The sequence below is a fragment of the Ascaphus truei genome, chromosome 5 (assembly GCF_040206685.1).
Source record: "Ascaphus truei isolate aAscTru1 chromosome 5, aAscTru1.hap1, whole genome shotgun sequence".
Taxonomy (NCBI): domain Eukaryota; kingdom Metazoa; phylum Chordata; class Amphibia; order Anura; family Ascaphidae; genus Ascaphus; species Ascaphus truei.
Genome location: NC_134487.1, coordinates 307084858 through 307108698, shown reverse-complemented (window position 1 = coordinate 307108698; position 23841 = coordinate 307084858). Strand labels below are relative to the sequence as shown.

Below are 23841 nucleotides of genomic sequence, written 5' to 3'. Positions count from 1 at the left end.
AAGAGAGTTGATCGCAAATTCGGCCCATGGTAACAGGTCAGGGATACAGAAATCAGAATCGTAATGTTCGTAAGCCAAAGTCCAGGCGTCACAGAGGTCAGCAAGGTAGTGTTTGTAGGCAGGGTTCAAGGGCAACAGAGAGCAGAGTAGTCCAGGACGAGCAGAGGTCAAACCAGGGAAATCCAGGGGTAAGCAGGAGCAGGAACAAAGCTGGAACACAGAGGAGAGCCAAGCATAGGACTGCACACACAGAGGTAACAAGAGCTATGCAGAGCAATGAGAGAAAGGACAGACAGGAGTTATAAAGGAGGGAACACCAATAGGAGAGAGAGGAGGAGCAGATGGTGAAGTGGGAGACAGCAGGGATAGGTGAGGAGAAGAGGAGAAGACAGGTGAGCCAGTGAGGGAGATAGCCTGCAGGGCATGAGAGGAGGAGCCAGGAGTCTGAGAGAGCCTAGAGGAGGATCGTGTGCGCGCGCCCTCTGTAAGTTTAGAGTGCATGCGCACAGGCTGCGTCACGAGGCGCGCGGAGCGCCGCGGGAGCACCCGCTGAGGATGAAGGAGAAACGGAGGGAGAAGCCACCGGACGTAAGGGGACAGGAGTAGAGACTGAGGGGGGTCGTGAGCAGGGAACACCGCAGCAGGGAACAGGAGACCGAGCGGGTGCGCGAGCCTTGCGGGGAGCGCGCGCTGACGCCGGGATGATGTCAGAGGCTGCCGGAGAGGGACAGCTGCGGGGAGAGGAAGGGAGACTAGCAGGTGAAGGATCAGAGGGGGTAGGCAAGCGTGGGACGCCAGGGACACATGGGGGGGAAGGAATCCCCTGAACCGTCACAAGATCTTACTTGTTAAACAATGAAAGCGTTGGAGCGAGAGTTTGGAATTGTGTGAAAAGGAAAGGGAAATATAGTATGTTTTGGTGCATGACTGGAAATACCGGATATGAAGAATCCTAAACAGTATTAATATAGGGGATTTGTTTTCTATGTCAAAGCAACAGCCTCTCTCTTTTAAAAATGATTTTTTTAAATTCCTTTATAAAATGTTTCCAACATATAACATCGGTTAGAAATGGAGAACATAGAAATGGAGATTGGAACAGTTACTTACCTATTTCCGTCAGCCATTTGGCCACAGCTCCGTATATCTCATCTAGTATAAGTATTACGACTAGGTTAATGATAACAGCGGTAGCAGTCACAGTGACACGGACATTTGACCTAGTTCCTTCATCGGTACTAAGTGACAAGGCTGCTGCGATTGCGATCCGGTATATAATCACTCCAAACACCGCTGAGAATGTCAGCGCCATCTAAAAAAGGTATTCACAATGTCAATGTTTTCAGTCCAAGCGCTTAATCAATGGCTTTAACATGATCTCATATTACAAAGGTTAATAACATGTATTTCATCATCACACACGGCGTAATAAACTTAATCGTTTTATTTTTTCTTAGTGAAATGTACATGAATAACTAAATCAAAGATATATATATATATATATATATATATATATATATCAAGAGAAAAAATATTAGCGCCAACCTATCACTATATAATATCTCTATAAAAATAAAAATAAAAGGTGATCGTAAAAATAAAAGTAAAAATAATACAGAAAAGAATAAAAAACCTATGCTAAGCACAGTGGATGGAATAAAAATTAATGTATTAAACTAATAAAATGCATAAAAAATACATAAAAAAGAAAATGTCCAGAAAAATATATATAAAAAATATATACAAATCCCAAGATATTCCAATTGCTATCCAAAAGAGTCTCTGCAGCCCGAATGAAGGGAACTCCACTTCCTTGAGGATATCTACAAAAACACAGAAAAAACAGGCGCACTCATAGCGTAAAATTGTATAACAATAAATTTATGGAATAAGGGATAAAAATGCACACTCACAAACAGAGCTGAATAAAATGCATTTTTGAGTACAACTCAGCCCGTTCAGACGCAGGAACCCAAAGAGGAGGACTTTGGTGTGATGTCCGCGGTGTGTCTCGCCACAACAGCCCCTCTATGTCCCAGCAGGGACCGAAAGCCACGAGGGACGCCGCCTTCCCCTTGCTCCGGCGCTACACAGAGCATACACTGAATCAAATCTCGCGTGAGCTCGATGACATCAGCGAGGTTTCAGCCGGAGAGAGTTCACAGTGTAAACAGGAACTTGAATGTCTGAATGGCTGGTAGCAAAATGCTAGCAACGCAGCAAAAGTGCAATATATGCAGATGAGTGTCAGTATAAAATATACAAACTGGACAGTAGGCTCCACAGCAATCTCTATGCGTTTCGTCTCGAACGAGACTTCATCAGGAGACCTTCAAGTTCCTGTTTACACTGTGAACTCTCTCCGGCTGAAACCTCGCTGATGTCATCGAGCTCACGCGAGATTTGATTCAGTGTATGCTCTGTGTAGCGCCGGAGCAAGACACACCGCGGACATCACACCGAAGTACTCCTCTTTGGGTTCCTGCGTCTGAACGGGCTGAGTTGTACTCAAAAATGCATTTTATTCAGCTGTTTGTGAGTGTGTATTTTTATCCCTTATTCCATAAATTTATTGTTATACAATTTTACGCTATGAGTGCGCCTGTTTTTTCTGTGTTTTTGTAGATATATATATATATAGCAACTGTAAATATTACTGTTGGTTGACCAACCTCACACTGATGATACCCATCAAGGTTGAAACATGTCTGTGAGTGGGTTTAATGGCTTTGCATCTCATCCCAGCCTCTGTCTAAAAGCTGTGTTTAAAACAGCATGCATTGGCTTGAGGATTTGCTTGTGTAATACGAGCTTGAGACAAAAGGTGGCACTGAGTGCTCATTTGCATGTCATTTCCCAGAATCCCTTGCTGCAGTGGAAGCGCTGTATGCTGGGCGATAATGGGGAAAGACAGGGTTGCAGACCTGTCTAAGACATGCAAATGAACATACAGTAATATTTACAGTTGCTTTATGCTTTACTGTGGAGGGTTTTTGTCACTTTTTTTACCCACCATAGCCTTAATAATTATATATATATATATATACACACACACATACACATACACACATAACAAGAGGAAAAGCCTTGTTTTGTAGATTTCGTGGTTGGATGTGGTTGTTCCTGTGGAAAGCTTTCTTGAGTCTCCGAGAACTTTGCATTCTGGTTTATTATTCTCTTCTTGTTTTTGATATTTTTTATGATATGACTTTTTCAACCTGTTTATTTTTTCCACCATATTTCTTTCATATTGTTGTGTTTTTATTTGATTGTATTGTTTGTAGTTATACCCCTTCCCTATTTTTCCTTGGTTAGAATGGATTCATAATTATACAGAAATCCGAGCGAATCAGAGAAAACGAGTACTGACTGGAAACTATACTGTGAGATGTCCCAGAAAGATGTTCACAACTTCATTAGTTAGAAGTTTCTCAGCAAGAGGCTCGCGTGCTCAAAGCAGAGCGTGGTAAGGTAAGGAAAGAGATACACACCCTCAGCACAAAGCTCTGTGAAGTGAAGGATGCTGAGGAAGAGATCCTGACTCATTTAGAGACGGTAAAAAGAGCAAATACAAGTCTGCAACAGAAAAATGCAGACTCGACTGACCAGATCAGTGAAGGAAATTAGAAGCTTCGCCAAGCAGAAAAAGTGAAGAAGCAATTGATTCAGGAAAGGTTAGAAGTGCAAGAAGCACACCTAATGCAGAGCCAGGTGCAAGGTCTGCGCATGAGTTTGCAAAAGGCCAAGGAGAAACAGGCGGATGCAGAGAAGCAGCGAGTTCTACAGAAAGAAAGAAAGAGAAAGAAAGAAAGTTTCCTGGCTTCTCACAAAGTACAAGTGCAACAGGAGAATATGAGTACACAGTATGTCCCCGCACAGGAGCCTGAGAAGCTGAAGGCCACGCTGCGCATCACCAGTGCATCGCTAGAGGCGGAGCTTAGATGCCAAGTGACTCTGTATGAGAAGACATTGGAGCAAGAACTGGAAGAGCAGAGAGGCAGCTCCATCCCCATGAGTCAGTACGCCAAGGAGAAACAGGACTGGGAAACAGAAGCAGCGGAGATCATAGCGACAACAACTGCAGAGCTCCAAAATATGAAGGAGGCGCTGATGCAAACCCACAGCAAGCACCGGGAAGAGGTGAAGGCCCCTGATGGGAGACTTGCAGGACCAAATTGCTGAGCTCAAGATACAGCTCACCAAAAAGGAAGAGAGGGAGGAGGTGTCCGCCAGGTGACCGACCTGACACTGTGCTATGAGACTCGAGATGGCCGATACACGCAAGCTTCTGGACCACACGGCCAATGAGAGGGCCCGGCTGCAGCGGGAGCTGGACCAGGTCCGGGAGGAGCACTGTCAGCTGCAGGACAGAAATAGAGAAAAATGAAATAGAGTTAAACTTTGCTCTGAATCAGCTGACAGATGTGGAATCGCGACTCAACTCCAAAGAAGCTGAACAGACAGCTGCAGTGAGTGGAAAAAGAAATACAGAAGGACAGCTTCAAGACCTGAGGAAGGACCTGGAGTTTGAGCGTGCTGGCCACAAGATGGCAGAGAAACAAAAGCATGACCTGGGCGAGGAGCACGAGGCTCTGCAGACTGAGCAGATGCTACGTTGGACTCTACTGCTGCCCAGCAGGAGGTTTCTCAGATGAAGTTGGAGAAAAAGGTTACAAACCTAAAACAGACACTTGGGTCACCGAAGCAGTACATAGAAAATATGGCGGTAGGGTAAAAACAAAAGGAAGTTGTGTGGAACAGTAATGCACAGGTGTCTCCATTACAGGAAAAGGCATTGGCCCGGCCCAAGCGTCTGTATCCCACAGAAAATAATGCCTGTGAAGACAAGGGTACATGCACAGTTTGAACTGCCTGAGCAAGTTTTGCACGCCTGTAAGCATGACTGCAATGCCGTTGTAGTACTACAGTCTACTTTCCACAAGGCATGGAATAGGAAGACCAAGCTGCGATGGAGAAGCACAGTAAGAATCCAGTTGTACTGCAGTGTTCGTGGGACCCAAAGTGGATTCCTTGCCATGAGGGCAGCCGCTGTGAAGAGACAGTCACGAATGGGATGGAAGGGTGTCCGTGATCATAAACTGAGAAAGACCTCATGGATTGTCCAATGATACTCCCGTCGGAGTCAGTTCAGGAATTAAGAAAGGCCCAAGCCTACGAGCCTGTCGACTGTATTAGAGAGGCGCCATGAGATGCACTTGGGGTTAATGAGAATCCCGTCCATGCTGAAAGTCTAAAGCTAAATGGTGTAACCAAACACAGAACTTGTGATGGATGACCGGTCTCTAGTCTCAAACACTGAAGGTACGCTGATGGAGAAAGGTCTTGAATGCATCACCACTGACGTGGAGTTACTGTCTTCACAAGAGAAGGCCAAACCGGCACAAGACAAAGAGGTAGCGAAGTACCAGTCTGCAGTCCCAGAAGGCCTAGTAATTGCCCTGAAGGAAAAAGTCTTCAACTGGAAGGCAAGAAAAAAGAATAGATGGATGTCAGATGTCTCTGACAAAGATTTATTTTCTTCTTTGGGAGAAGGAGTCTCTGACAAAGAGGCTGGTGCACGGGCCGCTTCACAGGACAATGTTACGCTAGGGAGGGGATATGTGATTCAATCACTGTCTCTAAGTGCTAGAATAGAGCAGCTATGGGACTTTCCAGCGTACAGAGTTAATTCCCCTAGAGAAGCTAGCAGCAGCTGCAAACTAATTGAGCAGGCTGAACTCCTGATTGTTCATGGAGTTTTAAAAGACAGGAAGTGACTACACACTGAGATACACTGCTGTTCCCAGAGAAGGGGGACAGAGAAGAGTTCTCCCCAGCTGTAGAAGCTGGCACAGTCCCCTAGACCCGCTGGACGGTGGTCTCTGAGTCTGCTGGGACTGCCTTGGTTGTTAATCCAAGGAAGAAGGAAGGACAAGAGACCGTGCTAAAGCGGGGATGTCCTGTCCTTAACATTGAACTTACAGAGGAGAGATTCTCTGAGCTCTTGTGGGGCTGAGATCCCCTAGGAAGGAAGGACGCGAGACCGTGCTAAAGCAGGGACGTCCAGTCCATAACCTTTGAACTACAGAGAAGGGATTCTCTGAACTCTCGCAGGGTCCAGAGGGAACTACCTGGAGCCCCAACAGAAACAGATAAGACAAACACTACATTGCTGTGTGCAGAGACAGTGTATGCTTAGCTATACTAATACCTGTTTTGGGGTGGTAACCAGCTTAGCTGTCCATCCAGTTAGTGCTGAAGCTGCATGTGTAGTTAGTTTCCTAAGAGGAGTAGGCGTTTATTTTATGATTTGTTTTGACTTAAAGGGACGGTGGGCCTGTCAGTGTGTTATTTATCCTTTTAAATAAACCCCATATAGACAAATACAACGTTTCCTGCCTTAAATCTGGGACATAAGATCCTACGCTGTGACGGAGACATATATATACCCTCTGATGAAGTCGCCAATACCCCAGCGACAAAACGCGTAAGTGTTAAAACGCTGATTGAGCTGAGCCTCTGTCCTCTTTTGTTTTCTAGAAGTATCGAGGAAGGTGGTCGATCCTGCGGATAGCTGTCTGGGCATTCCAGTGTCTTTTATCTACTTTATTTTTATGTTTTATTATTATTATTCTTGGCTTTCCCTTTCCAATTCCTTCCCCGTCCCCCTCTTTCCTCTTGTTTCCATTCCCCTTTTTATCCCTGTCATATATGTTGTGTGTCTGTCTGTTTAATGTTCTTTGTCCTATGGCACATTTTATTTAAGTAGGTATTCCCTCACATTCATTGAATATTCAATACTTGTTTGGCACTGTCATTTTATGTTTATATATATATATGACACACACATACACTATATATATATGACACACACATACACACATACACATATCTATATCTATAAGAAATTGTGTTTCTTATTCTTGCATTAACAGATTAAACAGCTATTATTTGGTATTTTATCTGTCTTTAAAAAAAGAACATCTCTGAAAATATTAGTTTTCCATCATACTCCTGTTCAGAGTTATTTCTACAAAGATATAAAATTGGTTTCAATGGTATGTCTGCAATATATCAAAGCATATCATTCTCCCAAGTGATTTATTAGCAATGTATTTATTTAAAACATCATTTATATAGCGCCCTTATTCCAGGCACTGTACATTAGTTAGTAAAACAATGGTGGGGTTACAATGCTGGCAGTGTGTGTGTGTGTCTGTGTGTCTGTGTATATATACTGTATGTAGACATGTGAATGTGCTCACAAGTGATCTTTTTATTTGCTATATGCAATACGGTGGAGGTTTCTTGTTGCCTTTTTCACTCACCATAACTTAAAACGTGATGGTAAACCCTAAGGTTGAAACATGTCTGTGAAATGTTTCTCTGGCTTTGCATCTGATTCCCATGCTCTGCTTAAAAGCTGTGTTAACAGCGAGCATTAGCTTATAAGGGTCTGATCCTGAGAGCTTACACTCCAGAGGGAATGAGGGTCTGATCCTCAGAGCTTACACTCCGGAGGGAATGAGGGTCTGATCCCCAGAGCTTACACTCCGGAGGGAATGAGGGGCCTGATCCTGAGAGCTTACACTCCAGAGGGAATGAGGGGTCTGATCCTCAGAGCTTTCACTCCGGAGGGAATGAGGGGCCTGATCCTCAGAGCTTATACTCCGGAGGGATTGAGGGGTCTGATCCTGAGAGCTTACACTTCGGAGGGATTGAGGGTCTGATCCTGAGAGCTTACACTCTGGAGGGAATGAGGGTCTGATCCTGAGAGCTTACACTCCGGAAGGAATGAGGGGTCTGATCCTCAGAGCTTACACTCCGGAGGGAATGAGGGGCCTGATCCTGAGAGCTTACACTCTGGAAGGAATGAGGGGTCTGATCCTCAGAGCTTACACTCCGGAGGGAATGAGGGGCCTGATCCTGAGAGCTTATACTCCGGAGGGAATGAGGGTCTGATCCTCAGAGCTTACACTCCGGAGGGAATGAGGGGTCTGATCCTCAGAGCTTACACTCCGGAGGGATTGAGGGTCTGATCCTGAGAGCTTACACTCCGGAGGGAATGAGGGCCTGATCCTCAGAGCTTACACTCCGGAAGGAATGAGGGTCTGATCCTGAGAGCTTACACTCCGGGGGGAATGAGGGGCCTGATCCTCAGAGCTTACACTCTGGAGGGAATTAGGGCCTGATCCTCAGAGCTTACACTCCGGAGAGAATGAGGGTCTGTTCCTCAGAGCTTACACTCCGGAGAGAATGAGGGTCTGTTCCACAGAGCTTACACTCCGGAGGGAATGAGGGCCTGATCCTGAGAGCTTACACTCCGGAGGGAATGAGGGTCTGATCCTCAGAGCTTACACTCCGGAGGGAATGAGTGTCTGATCCTCAGAGCTTACACTCCGGAGGGAATGAGTGTCTGATCCTGAGAGCTTACACTCCGGAGGGAATGAGGGGTCTGATCCTGAGAGCTTACACTCCGGAGGGAATGAGGGGCCTGATCCTCAGAGCTTACACTCCGGGGGGAATGAGGGGCCTGATCCTCAGAGCTTACACTCCGGAGGGAATGAGGGTCTGATCCTCAGAGCTTACACTCCGGAGGGAATGAGGGGTCTGATCCTGAGAGCTTACACTCCGGAGGGAATGAGGGCCTGATCCTCAGAGCTTACACTCCGGAGGGAATGAGGGTCTGATCCTGAGAGCTTACACTCTGGAGGGAATGAGGGGTCTGATCCTGAGAGCTTACACTCCGGAGGGAATGAGGGGACTGATCCTCAGAGCTTACACTCCAGAGGGAATGAGGGACAATGTTGAAACATGGAATATGACCCAGGCCGAAGGCTGATCTTGGGGTGGGATGGAGTGTGGGGGGAGGGGTGTTACATAGGGTGGAGATTGGAGATGCCCTTGTTTTTAAGATGTTGTATTTAACATAACACACTATGCCATCCCAAGCAAATAGTGTCCCCAGGATAATTTCCTCTTTACAGGGTAGCGTTGATTCTAAATGTACAAAAAACATCAAATAAAGATAAAGCAGAAAAGTACAGAAATATACTTACCATAAATAAAACGGAGGCAAAGTTTACTAAATATGCCGGAATACGGTCTCTCCAAGTCAGTTTCTCCTTGGTATCCTAAATGAATATAAATAAATAAATAAAAATCAATCACACTATAAAGAAACTTTTATTGTATTGTATGTCTTTATTTATATAGCACCATTAATGTACATAGCGCTTCACAGTAGGAATACATGTGGTAATCATATAAATAATAAATAACAGATAATATAAATAACAGGTAATGGGAATAAGTGCATCAGACATAAAAGTAACATTAAGGAAGAGGAGTCCCTGCTCCGAGGAGCTTACAATCTAATTGGTAGGCAGGGAGAATGGACAGAGACAGTAGGAGGGAGTTCTGGTAAGTGCGTCTGCAGGGGGCCAAGCTTTATGTATCATGTGTCTAGTATTATCCACAGTGCTATTCATATGCTTCTTTAAGCAAGTGTGTCTTAAGGTGGGTCTTAAAGGTGGATAGAGAGGGTGCTAGTCGGGTATTGAGGGGAAGGGCATTGCAGAGGTGAGGGGCAGGTTTAAGGCGAGAGAGGGCTTTAGATACAAAGGGGGTAGAAAGAAGACATCCTTGAGCAGAACGCAAGAGTCGGGATGGTGCATAACGAGAAATTAGGGCTGAGATGTAAGGAGGGGCAGAAGAGTGTAAAGCTTTAATAGTGAGGAGGAGAATTGAGTGTGAGATGCGGGATTTTAGGAGGGGAGACGCGGAGACAGATTTAAGAAAGAGCAGAGCGATTCTGGCAGCAGCGTTAAGGATAAATTGTAGGGGAGACAGGTGAGAGGCAGGAAGGCCGGACAGCAGGAGGTTACACTAATCAAGACGGGAGAGAATGAGGGCCTGAGTCAGAGTTTTAGCAGTCGTGCAACAGAGGAAAGGGTGAATCTTTGTGATATTACGGAGGAAAAAGCGACAGGTTTTAGAAATGTTTTGAATGTGAGAGAGAAGTCAAGTGTGACCCCTAAGCAGCGTGCTTGGACTACCGAGTGAATGATCGTACTTCCAACAGTAATGTGGGTGGAGGTAGTAGGGCCAGGTATGGGTGGAAGTATGAGGAGCTCTGTTTTTGCCATATTGAGTTTAAGGCGGCGGAAGGCCATCCAGGATGATATAGCAGAGAGACATTCAGAAACTTTGGTTTGTACAGCAGGTGTAAGGTCAGGGGTAGAAAAGTAAATTTGTGTGTCGTCAGCATAGAGGTGATATTTAAACCCAAGAGATGTTATTAGTTCACCTAGAGAGTGTGTGTACAGAGAAAAGAGAAGAGGTCCCAGGACAGAGCCCTGGGGTACCCCCACAGAGAGATCAATAGAGGAGGAGGAGGTGTTAGCAGAAGAGACACTAAAAGTACAATGGGAGAGGTAAGAGGAGATCCAGGAAAGAGCTTTGTTCTGAATACCAAGAGTATGGAGGATGTGAAGGAGAAGAGGGTGGTCCACGGTGTCAAATGCTGCAGAGAGGTCGAGCAATATGAGCAGAGTGTAGTGACTTCTGTCTTTGGCAGCATGGAGGTCATCAGTTATTTTAGTGAGGGCTGTTTCCGTGGAGTGAGCAGTGCAGAAGCCAGATTGTAGAGGGTCTAGGAGAGAATAGGCGTTGAGAAAATGGAGCATGCGAGAGAATACAAGACGTTCAAGGAGTTTAGAGGCAAAAGGCAGGGAGATAGGTCGATAGTTTGAAGGACAGGTAGGGTCAAGCTTGCTGTTTTTGAGTAATGGTATAACTATTGCATGTTTGAAGGAGGAGGGAAAGGTACCAGAGTAGAGGGTGGAGTTAAAAATGTGTGTGAGCGTAGGGATTATAGTAGGACCAAGAGGTTTTAGGATATGGGAGGGAATGGGGTCAAGAGAGCAAGTGGTAGAGGGAGAAGAGGAGATCAACAATGACACATCCTTCTCTGAGACAATGGAAAAAGATTCAAGGAAGGCAGGAGCAGAGTTAGGAAGAGGTTTAGGATGGGAGGAAGAAACAGAGGGGATGTTCTGGCGTATGGATTCCACCTTTTCCTTAAAATAGCCAGCAAAGTCCTGAGCTGAAATGGAGGAAGAAGTGGCAGTTGAGGGTAGTTTGAGTAGAGAGTCAAAGACAGAGAAGAGTCAGCGTGGATTAGACTTGTGCGTGTTGATTAGTGAAGAAAAGTAGGCTTGTTTAGCTTGTGATAGGGCAGAGTTGAAACAGGATAGCATAAATTTGTAGTGAAGAACGTTTGCGAGAGTATGAGATTTCCTCCAAAGGCGTTCAGAGGAACGAGTGGAGGAATGCAGCATGCGTGTGTGGGAATTTAGCCAGGGTCTGGAGTTGGAAGGGCGAGGGCGGCAGAGAGAAAGCGGGGCATGTAGATCAAGAGAGGAGGATAAGGCAGAGTTGTAGTTCCTGACCAGGTTGTCAGGGTCTGTAGCAGAGCTGAGAGAGGAGAGGGAGGAGCGTAAAGTGGACTCAAAGTTTGGTAGGTTAAGACCTACAGTATATTATCAAGTACCTAGTATGGCTGCACATACATTCGAGTAGCACTAACAGGTTAAACACAACTATAAAAACACAGCTTTTTGTTCAGTTACAATAGTGGCACATCACAAGCTGTAACGCAGTGCGCTACAAGCGGCGTGCGCTACAAGCGGCGTGCGCTACAAGCGGCGTGTGCTACAAGCGGCGTGTGCTACAAGCGGCGTGTGCTACAAGCGGCGTGCGCTACAAGCGGCGTGCGCTACAAGCGGCGTGCGCTACAAGCGGCGTGTGCTACAAGCGGCGTGTGCTACAAGCGGCGTGCGCTACAAGTGGCGTGTGCTACACGCGGCTTGTGCGCGCATCTGACCATCATTAAAGCCATGCTGGTGCTGGTGCTGGTGCTGATGCTGGTGCTGGTGTTTCAGTTTTGGTTGTAAAATGTTTTTCTTATTTCCTGGTCCGTTTTCGCTGGAACTCGATTGGTTACAGTAGGACATTGTTGTTTTACTTTTTTGAACTTTTACAAAAAGTTTGAACATTTTTTTCTTTCGCTATCTGAAAAGTTTCCCTAGTTTCTTAAAAAACAAAAAAAAATCAATTAAACCAAAAATAACAAAAAATAAACTAACCCAAGAAAAAGCCTTCCTCGTTTTATGGTTTGAATGTTGCTCGGATTGGAAAGTTCCCTCTGCACGAACCCGTAATCCTGCCCATGCGGTAACCACCGGTATCACTGCTTATAAGTAAAAAACTACAGTATATTCACCAACGGTGTCCTTGTGCTGTGAATGCACTTGGCAAAGGGTTACCTTTTATTTCTGCTACTTACTGTATCTCAGATTAGTGACATTTCATGAATCTACTGTGTCACAAACAAGTTAAACATAACAATAAAAGTGTTGTGCAGTGGCACTGATGTCACAGCACAAGTTGTCACAGACATTGTGTGTATATACTGTATACAAGCTGTCACATTAGAGATGGCATTATGGGACATGTACAGTATATTAATCTAAATGTAGTGTTGTTTCAGGTTTCCAATTCTCCGGACAGGCTACCCAGAAAGTGACCACTGTGCATACTGTACATGTAGGTAATCATATAGGTGCTGCACACAAGTACTACAGCTTAACTCTAATTGGAACACAATATTTTGGGATTTCCTAAAGATTACGACACACTCTGTAATAGTGTAACACTGTAAAACTGTCACCTCTCTATTGTTTTGACTATTTTTATAGTTTTCTTTAATAAATTGTATCTTCCATTTTCACCTAATACCTATCACTGTTTGTCAGCAGTGTAGTGTGTCTTTCCCTAGCTTTGTTTCCTAGTTGCAGTTCATTTAGTTACTATTCATCTTTACATTACTTTTTGTTACAGTATTGCACTCTGTATTTCCCTCTTTTCCTTCCATGTCCATTTGTCATCTGAAGTCCTTTCCACTCCTACTTCCTGGGCACGCTGGGCAGGACACTGCTCTATGCTTTGATCCAGTTTTATTACTGTTTTTGGCCAGTTTATATGTCTCTTAGAGGCGCCGGACAGTCACTTGTTCCTGATCTGTTTGCTATCTGATCTACATCAGAGGAGTTTCCTGGGCGGCCTCCATTCACTGTGTTTCATTCTCACAGCCATTTCATATCCCTGTGCACATTATACACATTAGGAACACTTTGTAGCGAGCACATTCCCTTAGCACCACGGAACGCGTTGTTGAGATGAGAGAATGTGTCCAGGTCGCTTCACAAATGTCTTTCCAATTTTGTAAAGAAAAGCGCACATTCAGTAAATATCTCCCCGAAATTGTCTGAGAAACTTCCCTGCGCAAATCTGTAAACGTTGCCTAAATTCACACAAATGTACTTTAAGTCTACAGTATATTAAGGGTGAGCACTTCCACTAGTGTTTTGTGTTCTGATTTTGAAAGTGGTTTTAGTTGTAAAACTATTTTGTGTTTTGGTTCTTGCTTTGATAAATCTTGTGCAATTTTTTCGCGCTGATTTTACAGTTTTTTTAACTTAAGACTTTACATACTGTAATATTCCCCAGGAATATTATGTAACTAGCTGAGAGACCCGGCGTTGCCCGGGATGTGAACCGTGCTCACACTGACACACACTGCTCATTGTTCACACTGCACACTGCACACTGCACACACACACTGCTCATTGGTCACACTGCGCACACACAGCTCACAGTGACACACACTGCACACTGCACACACACTGGTCACACTGACACACACCGCACACTGCACACACACTGCTCACTGCTCACACACACATACACAGCTCATTGCTCACACTGACACACTGCACACTGCACACACACTGCTCACACTGCACACACTGACACACACTGCATACTGCACACACACTGCTCAATGGTCACACTGCACACTGCACACACACTGCTCAGACTGACACACACTGCATACTGCACACACACTGCTCATTGGTCACACTGCACACACTGACACACTGCTCATTGCTCACACTGCACACAGTGCACACACACTGCTCATTGCTCACACTGCACACACACTGCTCACACACTGCACACTGCACACACACTGCACACACAGTGGTCATTGCTCACACTGCACACACTGACACACTGCTCATTGCTCACACTGCACAGTGCACCACACACACACACACACACACACACACACAGTTACAGACAATCACAGACAGTTACACACACTCACACACAGTCACACACACTTACACAGTTTCAAACAGTTTCACACAGTCATAGACAATAACACAGACGTACACATACTCACACACTCTCACACTGTGAAACACTTACACACACTGTCACACACAGTTACACACAGTCACACACAGTCACAGACACTTACACACAGTTTCACACAGTCACAGACACTTACACACACTTACACACAGTCACAGACACTCACACAATTACACACACCAGCACCAACACCCGCTCCCCCCCCCTCCTCCTGCGCAGGCAGCGGGGACAACGGTGGGGAGAAGGTGAAGCGGGGACCGGAGGGGCATCCCCCCTCCCATCTCACGTCCCGCGGCCTGTCACGCGGTGACAGGGGGGAGCCGGGAGCGGAGGGGCATCCCCCCTCCCATCTCACGTCACGCGGTGACAGGGGGGAGCCGGGACCGGAGGGGCATCCCCCCTCCCATCTCACGTCCCGCGGCCTGTGACGCAGTGACAGGGGGGAGCCGGGACCAGAGGGGCATCCCCCCTCCCATCTCACGTCCCGCGGCCTGTCACGCGGTGACAGGGGGAGCCGGGACCGGAGGGGCATCCCCCCTCCCATCTCACATCCCGCGGCCTGTCACGCGGTGACAGGGGGGAGCCGGGACTGGAGGGGCATCCCCCCTCCCATCTCCTGTCCCGCGGCCTGTCACGCGGTGACAGGGGGAAGCCGGGACCGGAGGGGCATCCCCCCTCCCATCTCACGTCCCGCGGCCTGTCACGCGGTGACAGGGGGGAGCCGGGACCGGAGGGGCATCCCCCCTCCCATCTCACGTCCCGCGGCCTGTCACGCGGTGACAGGGGGGAGCCGGGACCGGAGGGGCATCCCCCCTCCCATCTCACGTCCCACGGCCTGTCACACGGTGACAGGGGGGAGCCGGGACCGGAGGGGCATCCCCCCTCCCATCTCACGTCCCGTGGCCTGTCACGCGGTGACAGGGGGGAGCCGGGACCTCCCATCTCACGTCCCGCGGCCTGTCACGCGGTGACAGGGGGGAGCCGGGAGCGGAGGGGCAAGAGCAGCACGTAGCATGTGGAGGGGGGGGGGAGCTCACCCGTCCTGCCGCTGCCTCACTCATCCTGCCGCTGCCTCACTGATCCGGCCGCTGCCTCACTGATCCGGCCGCTGCCTCACTCATCCGGCCGCTGCCTCACTCATCCGGCCGCTCCCACGTGGATGTGAGGCGGGAGGCCGCGTGTTGTGGCCGCTCCCCCGCGTGTGTCCCGGGCGCTCGCTCCGCTCCCCCGCTGACTGTAGCGGCGCCGGGGTGTGAGCTTGGGGGGCTGGGGGGGTGTGAGCTTGGGGGGGTGGGGGGGGTGTGAGCTTGGGGGGGATGAGCTTGGGGGGGGGTGAGGTGTGTGTGAGCTTGGGGGGGGGTGGGAATGTGTGTGTGTACACGGGACTCTGGGTAAGTTCGGGCATAGGGAGGGTGGGGGGGGTGTGGAAGTTGAGGTGCGGTCCAGCTGACGGGGGAGAGTGAGGGGCACCGGGAGGGGATTGTGTGTGTGTGTCCCCGTCCGTGTGTGTGTGTGTGTGTGTGTCCCTGTGTGTGTGTGTGTCCCTGTGTGTGTCCCTGTGTGTCCTTTGGCCCGTCACTCCGCCTCAGGCCAATGAGAGGTGTGCGGGGGCGGGCCAAGGGACCAATGAGATTTCCCCTAGGGACACCGGACATCCAGGCAGGCAGGCAGGCAGGCATACAGTGCTTTCACTAATATAGTATAAGATCAGGAGTCCGTTTTTTCTGTTTCCCGTCTGCAGAACTGAAGCCCGAATACTGCACACGATTTGTTATCTGGGGTGTTTTTCTGGCCCCAGTTTTGCAACCAGGAGACTTTAATAAATAGTAACCCACTTAAGGAGACACGTATGTGGCGCACCCCAAATGCAAACCCGGGGCAAACAGACCGCACCAAATGTATCAAAGAAAAATAACAATTTTTTTCTATGGGATGTTTTTCTTGAATATTTCTTGATTTTATTCTCCAGTTTTGCAGCATTGAGGTTATTTCTGTACTCCTTGTATGTGACAGAGATACTGAGGTCTCAAAAGTCTTTTCTTTAAATGCGCTCTCTAGAAAACATATTTTACCAAAGTGAAAATGAACAGGAGCCTGAGCTTTCACCTCTAAAAACAATGAAGCTAAATGCAGTTGTCGAAGTGGAATAGTATTTAGGAAATATCTGTGCAGAAATCTACATTATTTAGGGGCGTCAACTCTCCATTTTTATTTTAAATAAATGCAGCAGTTTTACGCCTTTAAAGGAATGTAATTATCTAAGCTGCTGATCGATCAGTTTGACCGCAATCGATCGGCAAAGATCCTGCTTCTCCCGGGCGCCCATCACGGCCGCGGATTTCAAAAGGGGAAGCGCTGGGCTGCTCTAAATAGCTGCTATAGCAACCGAGGGAAGTTTAATAAATGAAAGCTCATTAATAAGAGTGAAACAAAATGCAGTAAAGTTTATCAAACCCCTCACAGATAGAGATGTGCAGATATGATGTGATTCTATTTGCGAATCTTTCAATATTTCATGGGGCAGTTATACAAACAAATAAAAAAAAGAACAAATGTTAACACATTCGCCACAAGCACCAGAGACATAGATTGTAAGCTCACGTAGGCAGGGACTGTCTATAACATTCCTACAGATGCCCCCCGCCCCCCAACGCACGCGCGTCACCGGCTTTTTTAAGCAGTAGCGGGTGAACACGCGCCGGGGGGACACACAAAATCCCCCACTGGCAGCCGCCACACAGCAGAAGGAGCGCAGGTCGGATCCAGAGACTGGGGGGGGCTGCGTACCGCGCGCTATACCATAATTGTGACGCGTTTTGAGACGCGTGAGGAGAAATGTGACCACACTGCAAATTCTTTGTCTTAAACTTTGCCATTTGATTCGCTAATTTGGTTTGTGAAAAAAGCCAATTTTACCTAGTTAGAGAGCATATGTAGTGTATACGGTATCCTAAAGAAAAAGAATGGTGTAAATAGCGCTAAAAATATCAATTTAGATCAAAATAAAATATTACACAATAAAAACCACAATGTAGTATGTTAACTAAATATAGGACGCCTGCCAGGAAAAGAACTAACCCAAACACAGTTAGTGAAAAGCACAGAGAAAACATTACAGACCGGCGCCTCAAATGTCCAAAAGGAAATTAAGTCCAAAGATGTGCTGCAGTGTCCAGTGGCGGTGATCCAGTTGCTAGACAGCAGGCTCCACAGCAGCAACCGTGGTATATAATGCAGGGAAGATAAAGGGAGAAATCATAGCGTGACACTGTATATATGAAACATGTAACACACACACACACACACACACAAGACATACACCACTAACAACACTGACAGAAAGGCTGACAATATAACAGAGATTTATTAGAACAATATACTAAAAATGGCAGTGACCTATGGAGCAGGTCTAGGATCCGGTGTGTAAAACCGGAATCCTACTTACAACAATCCAGAGTTTTCAGGCAGTGATAGCAGGAGATGCAGTCCGGTATCAGCTGATCCTAGGCGCGTGGTGCTTCTATAATGGCCGCCGGCGCCTCCTCTGATAACTATCAGGCCGGGCGTCTCTGCAGGCCAACCCTCAAGAGATTTTCCGTCCGGAATGACGTCACTCGCTAGGTGGAGCTATTCGCCGCTTGCCGCTTGCCACACGTCTCCACTGCCGTCTGGAACTAGGGATTAATGCAGGGGTCCGCTCCTTGTGGTGTTAACTAACCAAATGATTCTCTAAAACACCCAACGCGTTTCGTGCGCATGCGCACTTCTTCAGGGGTAATTAGCACAGTCCATGCATATCTTATATAATGGCAGGTGATACACAATTGGTGGAAATAGATTGTCTCTCAAATTGATCTTATGACAATCGTGAGTGGTTGATACTCCTGTCACTCATGACCTGTGCTAAAAAACGGCAGCCTAACATACACATAATACAACATATAACATAAAACACGCTACAAATACATTACATAGTCACAATATCCTGACAATCATGAAATAAATTTTATTACAACTTTTACACATAACTAGATATTTATCTATCCTCCATTGATGTTGCACAGTTTTGCACCAATCCTGCACCCACTATGTGCAAGATAGCTAATGATGCAGTTAATACCTGTATATATATATATATATATATATATATATATATATATATATATATATATATATATATATATATATGTCTTAGTTCAAATGAATATAGAAATATTAAAAATTAAAAATTAAAGAGTTATTGAGTAGTATATGGTTCAATATAAAAAAATGTAATTCTCCAAGAACCTAATTAAACCATATCATAACTCTACTAATAAAACCTTATTTTAAATTAAGAAACGTTATAGATAAATACTTTATATTATAAAACCATCAATACAAATATATATAATATATTTAAAATTTTGTTTTTATGTTTAAAAATTATTTTAAGAATTTTTATAAAAATTTTATTTAAGAAAGACACCCAGATCGAAGTCTATATTAAGTCCATTAGGAGAGAGGGTTTTCAATTCATAGATCCAGTAAGCTTCACGCCTACTAATCTGTTGTAATTGATTACCCCCCCCCCTCCAATTCACTTGTGCACTTTCTATAGCCTGACATTTCAATCCAACTGGACTTTTATTATGGTGCACGCTGAAGTGGTGCGAAACACTATGTGTGGATAAACCTCGTCTAATGTTATAAATGTGCTCGTATATCCTTCTTTGATAGCACCTGCCCGTCCTACCCACATATTGTAAGCCGCATGGGCACTGCAATAAATAAATCACAAAGGTGGAGTGGCAGTTAATCAATGTTTTTATAGTGTATATTTTATCTGTTACATTTGATTTAAAGGTTCTAGTGTTATTGCTGAAAGTACGAGCTGTACATTTAGTGCATGTAAAAAAGCCCTTATTTTTACTGCTGTTGTTAGTTTCGAATTGTCTAGAGGGCAACCAGGAGCTAAACGTGTTTTTATATTTGCTGCTTTCGTAAAAATGATTTTTGGTTTCTCGGGAAGGCATTTAGATAATACGTTTTCACAAAGGAGCATAGGCCAATGTTTGTTAAAAATATGCCTGATCTTTGGCGCCATCTCGTTGTACTGGGTGACAAATGCCACCCCGTTGGTTTGTTCCAACTCATTTATTTGCTTTTTGCTTTTATATTCTAACAGAGTGTTCCTCTCAATTTTGTCTACCTGTAGAGACGCTTCTTCAAGTAAATGCTCCGGATAGCCTCTATCTCTGAACTTGTCTTTGAGCTCATCTGCCTGGAGCGCAAACTCCCCAGGATTTGAACAGTTGCGCTTCAGACGGGTGAGCTGACCCCTAGGGATATTCCGGATCCAACTTGGATTGTGCTGGCAGTCTGCCCTAAGGTAGTTGTTAGCCTGCACTGGCTTAAAAAATGTTTTCGTTTCTTTTCTGTTATCTGAAATATAAATGCCGAGGTCCAAAAATTCTATATGTTCCTTATTATAATTAAAAGTGTACTCCAAATCCCTATCGTTAAGGTTTAAATACTTAAAAAACGATTCAAGCTGCTCCTGGCAGCCTGACCACACAAATATGATATCATCTATGAAACGGCGCCAGAGCACAATCTATTTCCACCAATTGTGTATCACCTGCCATTATATAAGATATGCATGGACTGTGCTAATTACCCCTGAAGAAGTGCGCATGCGCACGAAACGCGTTGGGTGTTTTAGAGAATCATTTGGTTAGTGAACACCACAAGGAGCGAACCCCTGCATTAATCCCTAGTTCCAGACGGCAGTGGAGACGTGTGGCAAGCGGCAAGCGACGAATAGCTCCACCCAGCGAGTGACGTCATTCCGGACGGAAAATCTCTCGAGGGTTGGCCTGCAGAGACGCCCGGCCTGATAGTTATCAGAGGAGGCGCCGGCGGCCATTATAGAAGCACCACGCGCCTAGGATCAGCTGATACCGGACTGCATCTCCTGCTATCACTGCCTGAAAACTCTGGATTGTTGTAAGTAGGATTCCGGTTTTACACACCAGATCCTAGACCTGCTCCATAGTTCACTGCCATTTTTAGTATATTGTTCTAATAAATCTCTGTTATATTGTCAGCCTTTCTGTCAGTGTTGTTAGTGGTGTATGTCTTGTGTGTGTGTGTTACATGTTTCATATATACAGTGTCACGCTATGATTTCTCCCTTTATCTTCCCTGCATTATATACCACGGTTGCTGCTGTGGAGCCTGCTGTCTAACAACTGGATCACCTGTACTGGACACTGCAGCACATCTTTGGACTTAATTTCCTTTTGGACATTTGAGGCGCCGGTCTGTATTGTTTTCTCTGTATACAGTATCCTAACATAACCATCAGCAAACAAGATCTATGCAAGCAATTCATTCCGGTTTAAACATTGCAGGGATTTTATATTTACATTTTCACTGCAGATAAATCCTGGTGGTAACATAACAGGACATTGCAACATTGTCTGCTCTTTGTATTTCAAACCCTAGCACAGGTACCGTAGGCCGGAACCTGGACAAACATTTTATACAGACCGGCTCCATCTAGTGGTGAGTACCTTTCATTACTCAAACTCTCTCCACTAGAAAAAAACAACATACAATACAGAAATACCACAGGGGTTTTCGCTATAACTGAATAGTTAATGGCTACTGATTGGTTTTTACAATATACATTTTCAGAATTGTATCAGTATAAAAGTTTTTGGGGCATGTAAAATACAGTTTTAAAGCAATTCTATTCAACTCAAAAACTTGAATAATCTAAACTGTAATGTCAACTGCAACACTTTAATTCACCAATAGTAGAGACATTAAATAAAAACATAACTTCTTTAAAAAGTTCAATATTCCCCCTAACACACAGATGTAGCGGCTGTTAATTTATGGGAATGTGCAAACGATGTAATTGTTAGAGAAAATGGTGTAATGTTGTTCATGGCGGATCCGTTTCTTTGAATGCAGCCGCAATACGTTTTGCTTTACATTCCTTTGAAAACCGCAGTGTTATAAAATAGAAAAGTATGGATCACATGTAAGCAAAAATGTGAAATAAGTGGTATAATATCTGTATCCTCAGGACTGGTCCACAGGTGGAAATAATTACTCAAAGATAATCATTGGAAATATTCAACACTGTATTATGTAAGACTCAAAATTACATTTCCCAATCAAATGTGATTTTCCTGCCTTAAAAGAAATACATAATTATTTCCTTCCCGGCATCTTTATTTCCATCATCTTCTACATCATCCAAACTCAACACAGTATATTATTATTTTGTAGAGTGCGTTGGATTCAGCTAACTTCGGGTAAAGAAAGGGGATAGAAAGTTTATTTAACAGCGATCATTGTAAATAGATCTTCATGAGTGGAGATCAGCAAATTGTTTTTCAGATCAGACCTCGTTTCGACCGGTTCTTCTGGTCCTTGGTTCAGTCTCAAAAGAGGCAATACACCTTTTCCGGGGGGGGTTATCACTGAAAATGCACGCAATGTGGAGAAGAAGCCGAGGAGAATAAATAGAGGTGCAGCCTAAAGCTAAGGCTATTTGTTGCAGGGTTTAGCTGTGGGTGGGTTGCAGGGTTTAGCTGTGGGTAGGTTGCAGGGTTTAGCTGTGGGTGGATTAGGCTGTGTGTTACAGCCCTCTCCCCAACCCACCCAACCCAACACACACACAAATCTAAAGAATTTCTACTTCTTATCGACACCTCCCCCAAAACCATTAATTTGTAATTGGAAGCTTTATGGCTTAGTGTAATCTTCCCGAGCCCGGGTTCAAAAGCACATGCGTACGTGTGAAAAGCCTTTCTAGGGGCTTTGGCGAGAATCACTTCTCATTCAATGTGAATTTCAAGTCTGAGAAAAAAAAACTTTTTTTTGTTTTGTTTCTTGACGTGGACTTGTATAACAATTTTTGCTATTCTGAGAATCAATCACTACTGTAGCTTTTTAATTCTACACTAGTCATGTACACTATACTGTACTTTGTGGGTGGCATACTGTGATTTTATTTGGGGGTGTGGGGTTCAAAACATTCTGATGACCTATTGAAAATATTTCTTTGAACTAATAATCCAGCATACAGCCCTCTCCCTCCCACTCCCCCCCTCACTAACCCCCCCCCCCCCCCCACACACACACACACACAAGGCTAAAAATCAGAAAAGTAAATATAGGAACATGTCAGGGTGAGATGGGTAGGTAGATTATTGGAGATAAGGAAAAAGCACAGGTATTAAACATATTCTTTGCCTCTGTGTTTACCAGGGAAGAATCAATTTCAATAGAAGTGCTGCAGGAGGAAGCCACAACCTCCATATTAACGAACAATTGGTTAACGGAGGAAGAAGTACATAGGTGGCTTGATAACATTAAAGTGAATAAGGCACCTGGCCCCATATGGCATACATCCAAGAGTTCTCAAGGAGTTAAGTTCAGCAATAGCCAAACCATTACATTTAATATTCAAGGTTTCCATTTCCACAGGCTCAGAACCGCAAGATTGGCGTAAAGCAGATGTGGTGCCGATATTTACAAAGGGAGCTAGAACACAATCAGGGAATTACAGACCTGTAAGCCTGACTTCAATAGTAGGGAAACTACTTGAAGGTTTAATACAGGATAATATTCAGGAATATCTAATGGAAGCAAAATTATTAGTAATAGTCAGCATGGATGTACTGCTGCGGCAGAGTTTATTCGAGCATTTGCCCGTTCTCTGCCGCAGCAGTAACCTGGCGCGCGCCGGAGGGTGCCGGGCGCGCGCCGAAGCAGCGGAAGAGCGCCCTCCGATCGGGGCGCTCTCCCTACCGCTGCCGGGTCCGCCGGGTCCCCCGGAACCCCCTGCCGCCGTCCCGCGATCGCGGGACACCAGGGCTCCCTCGGGGAGCCCTGGACGCGCGTGCAGGGGGCGCTGACACCCGATGACGCGTGACCGCGCATCGGTGACACGCGGCACGCCGAGGGAGTGGGGCTAGCAAGCCGGGGCATCCCCCGGCTTGCGGAACTAGCCCTGCTCGATTTAAACGTGTCGGCAGTGTATGAAGGATAGATCATGCCAAACTAACCGTATTTGTTTCTTTGAGGAAGAAAGTATGAATTTAGACCAGGTTATGCAGTTGATATGGTCTACTTAGATTTTGCAAATAATTTTGATACAGTTCCACACAAGAGGTTGGTGTACAAAATAAAGCAAATTGGACTCAGTAAAAATATATGCACCTGGATTGAAAAACTGGTAAAAGGACAGACAACAGAGTTGTCATAAATGGAACGTTTTCAGGTTGGGCTAAAGTCGTGAGTGGAGTACCTCAGGGATCGGAACTGGGACCACTTCTTTGAAACTTGCTTATTAATGACCTTGAGGTTGGGATCAAGAGCAAAGTCTCCATCTTTGCTGATGATACTAAATTGTGTTAGGTAGTAGAATCAGAGCAGGATGTAATTTCTCTCCAGAAGGACTTGGAGAGACTGGAAACTTGGGCAGGTAAATGGCAGTTGATGTTTAATATAGAAACAAGAATAAACCGGCGACTTGCAAATTAAATGGGGATACAT

The 23841-nt window shown here is 45.5% G+C and overlaps 1 protein-coding gene across 1 annotated transcript in view; it reads right to left on the bottom strand.

The window, feature by feature from the left end:
* The window catches only part of ANO2 (anoctamin 2), a 355236-nt gene that overhangs the window by 128700 nt on the left and 202695 nt on the right, over window positions 1-23841 (bottom strand). The window contains exons 17-18 of the mRNA XM_075603059.1: window positions 9060-9134; window positions 1111-1312 (exon numbers count right to left, since the gene is read on the bottom strand). Of these exons, the coding sequence (XP_075459174.1) occupies window positions 1111-1312; window positions 9060-9134 (277 nt within the window). The remainder of the gene's footprint in view (window positions 1-1110; window positions 1313-9059; window positions 9135-23841) is intronic.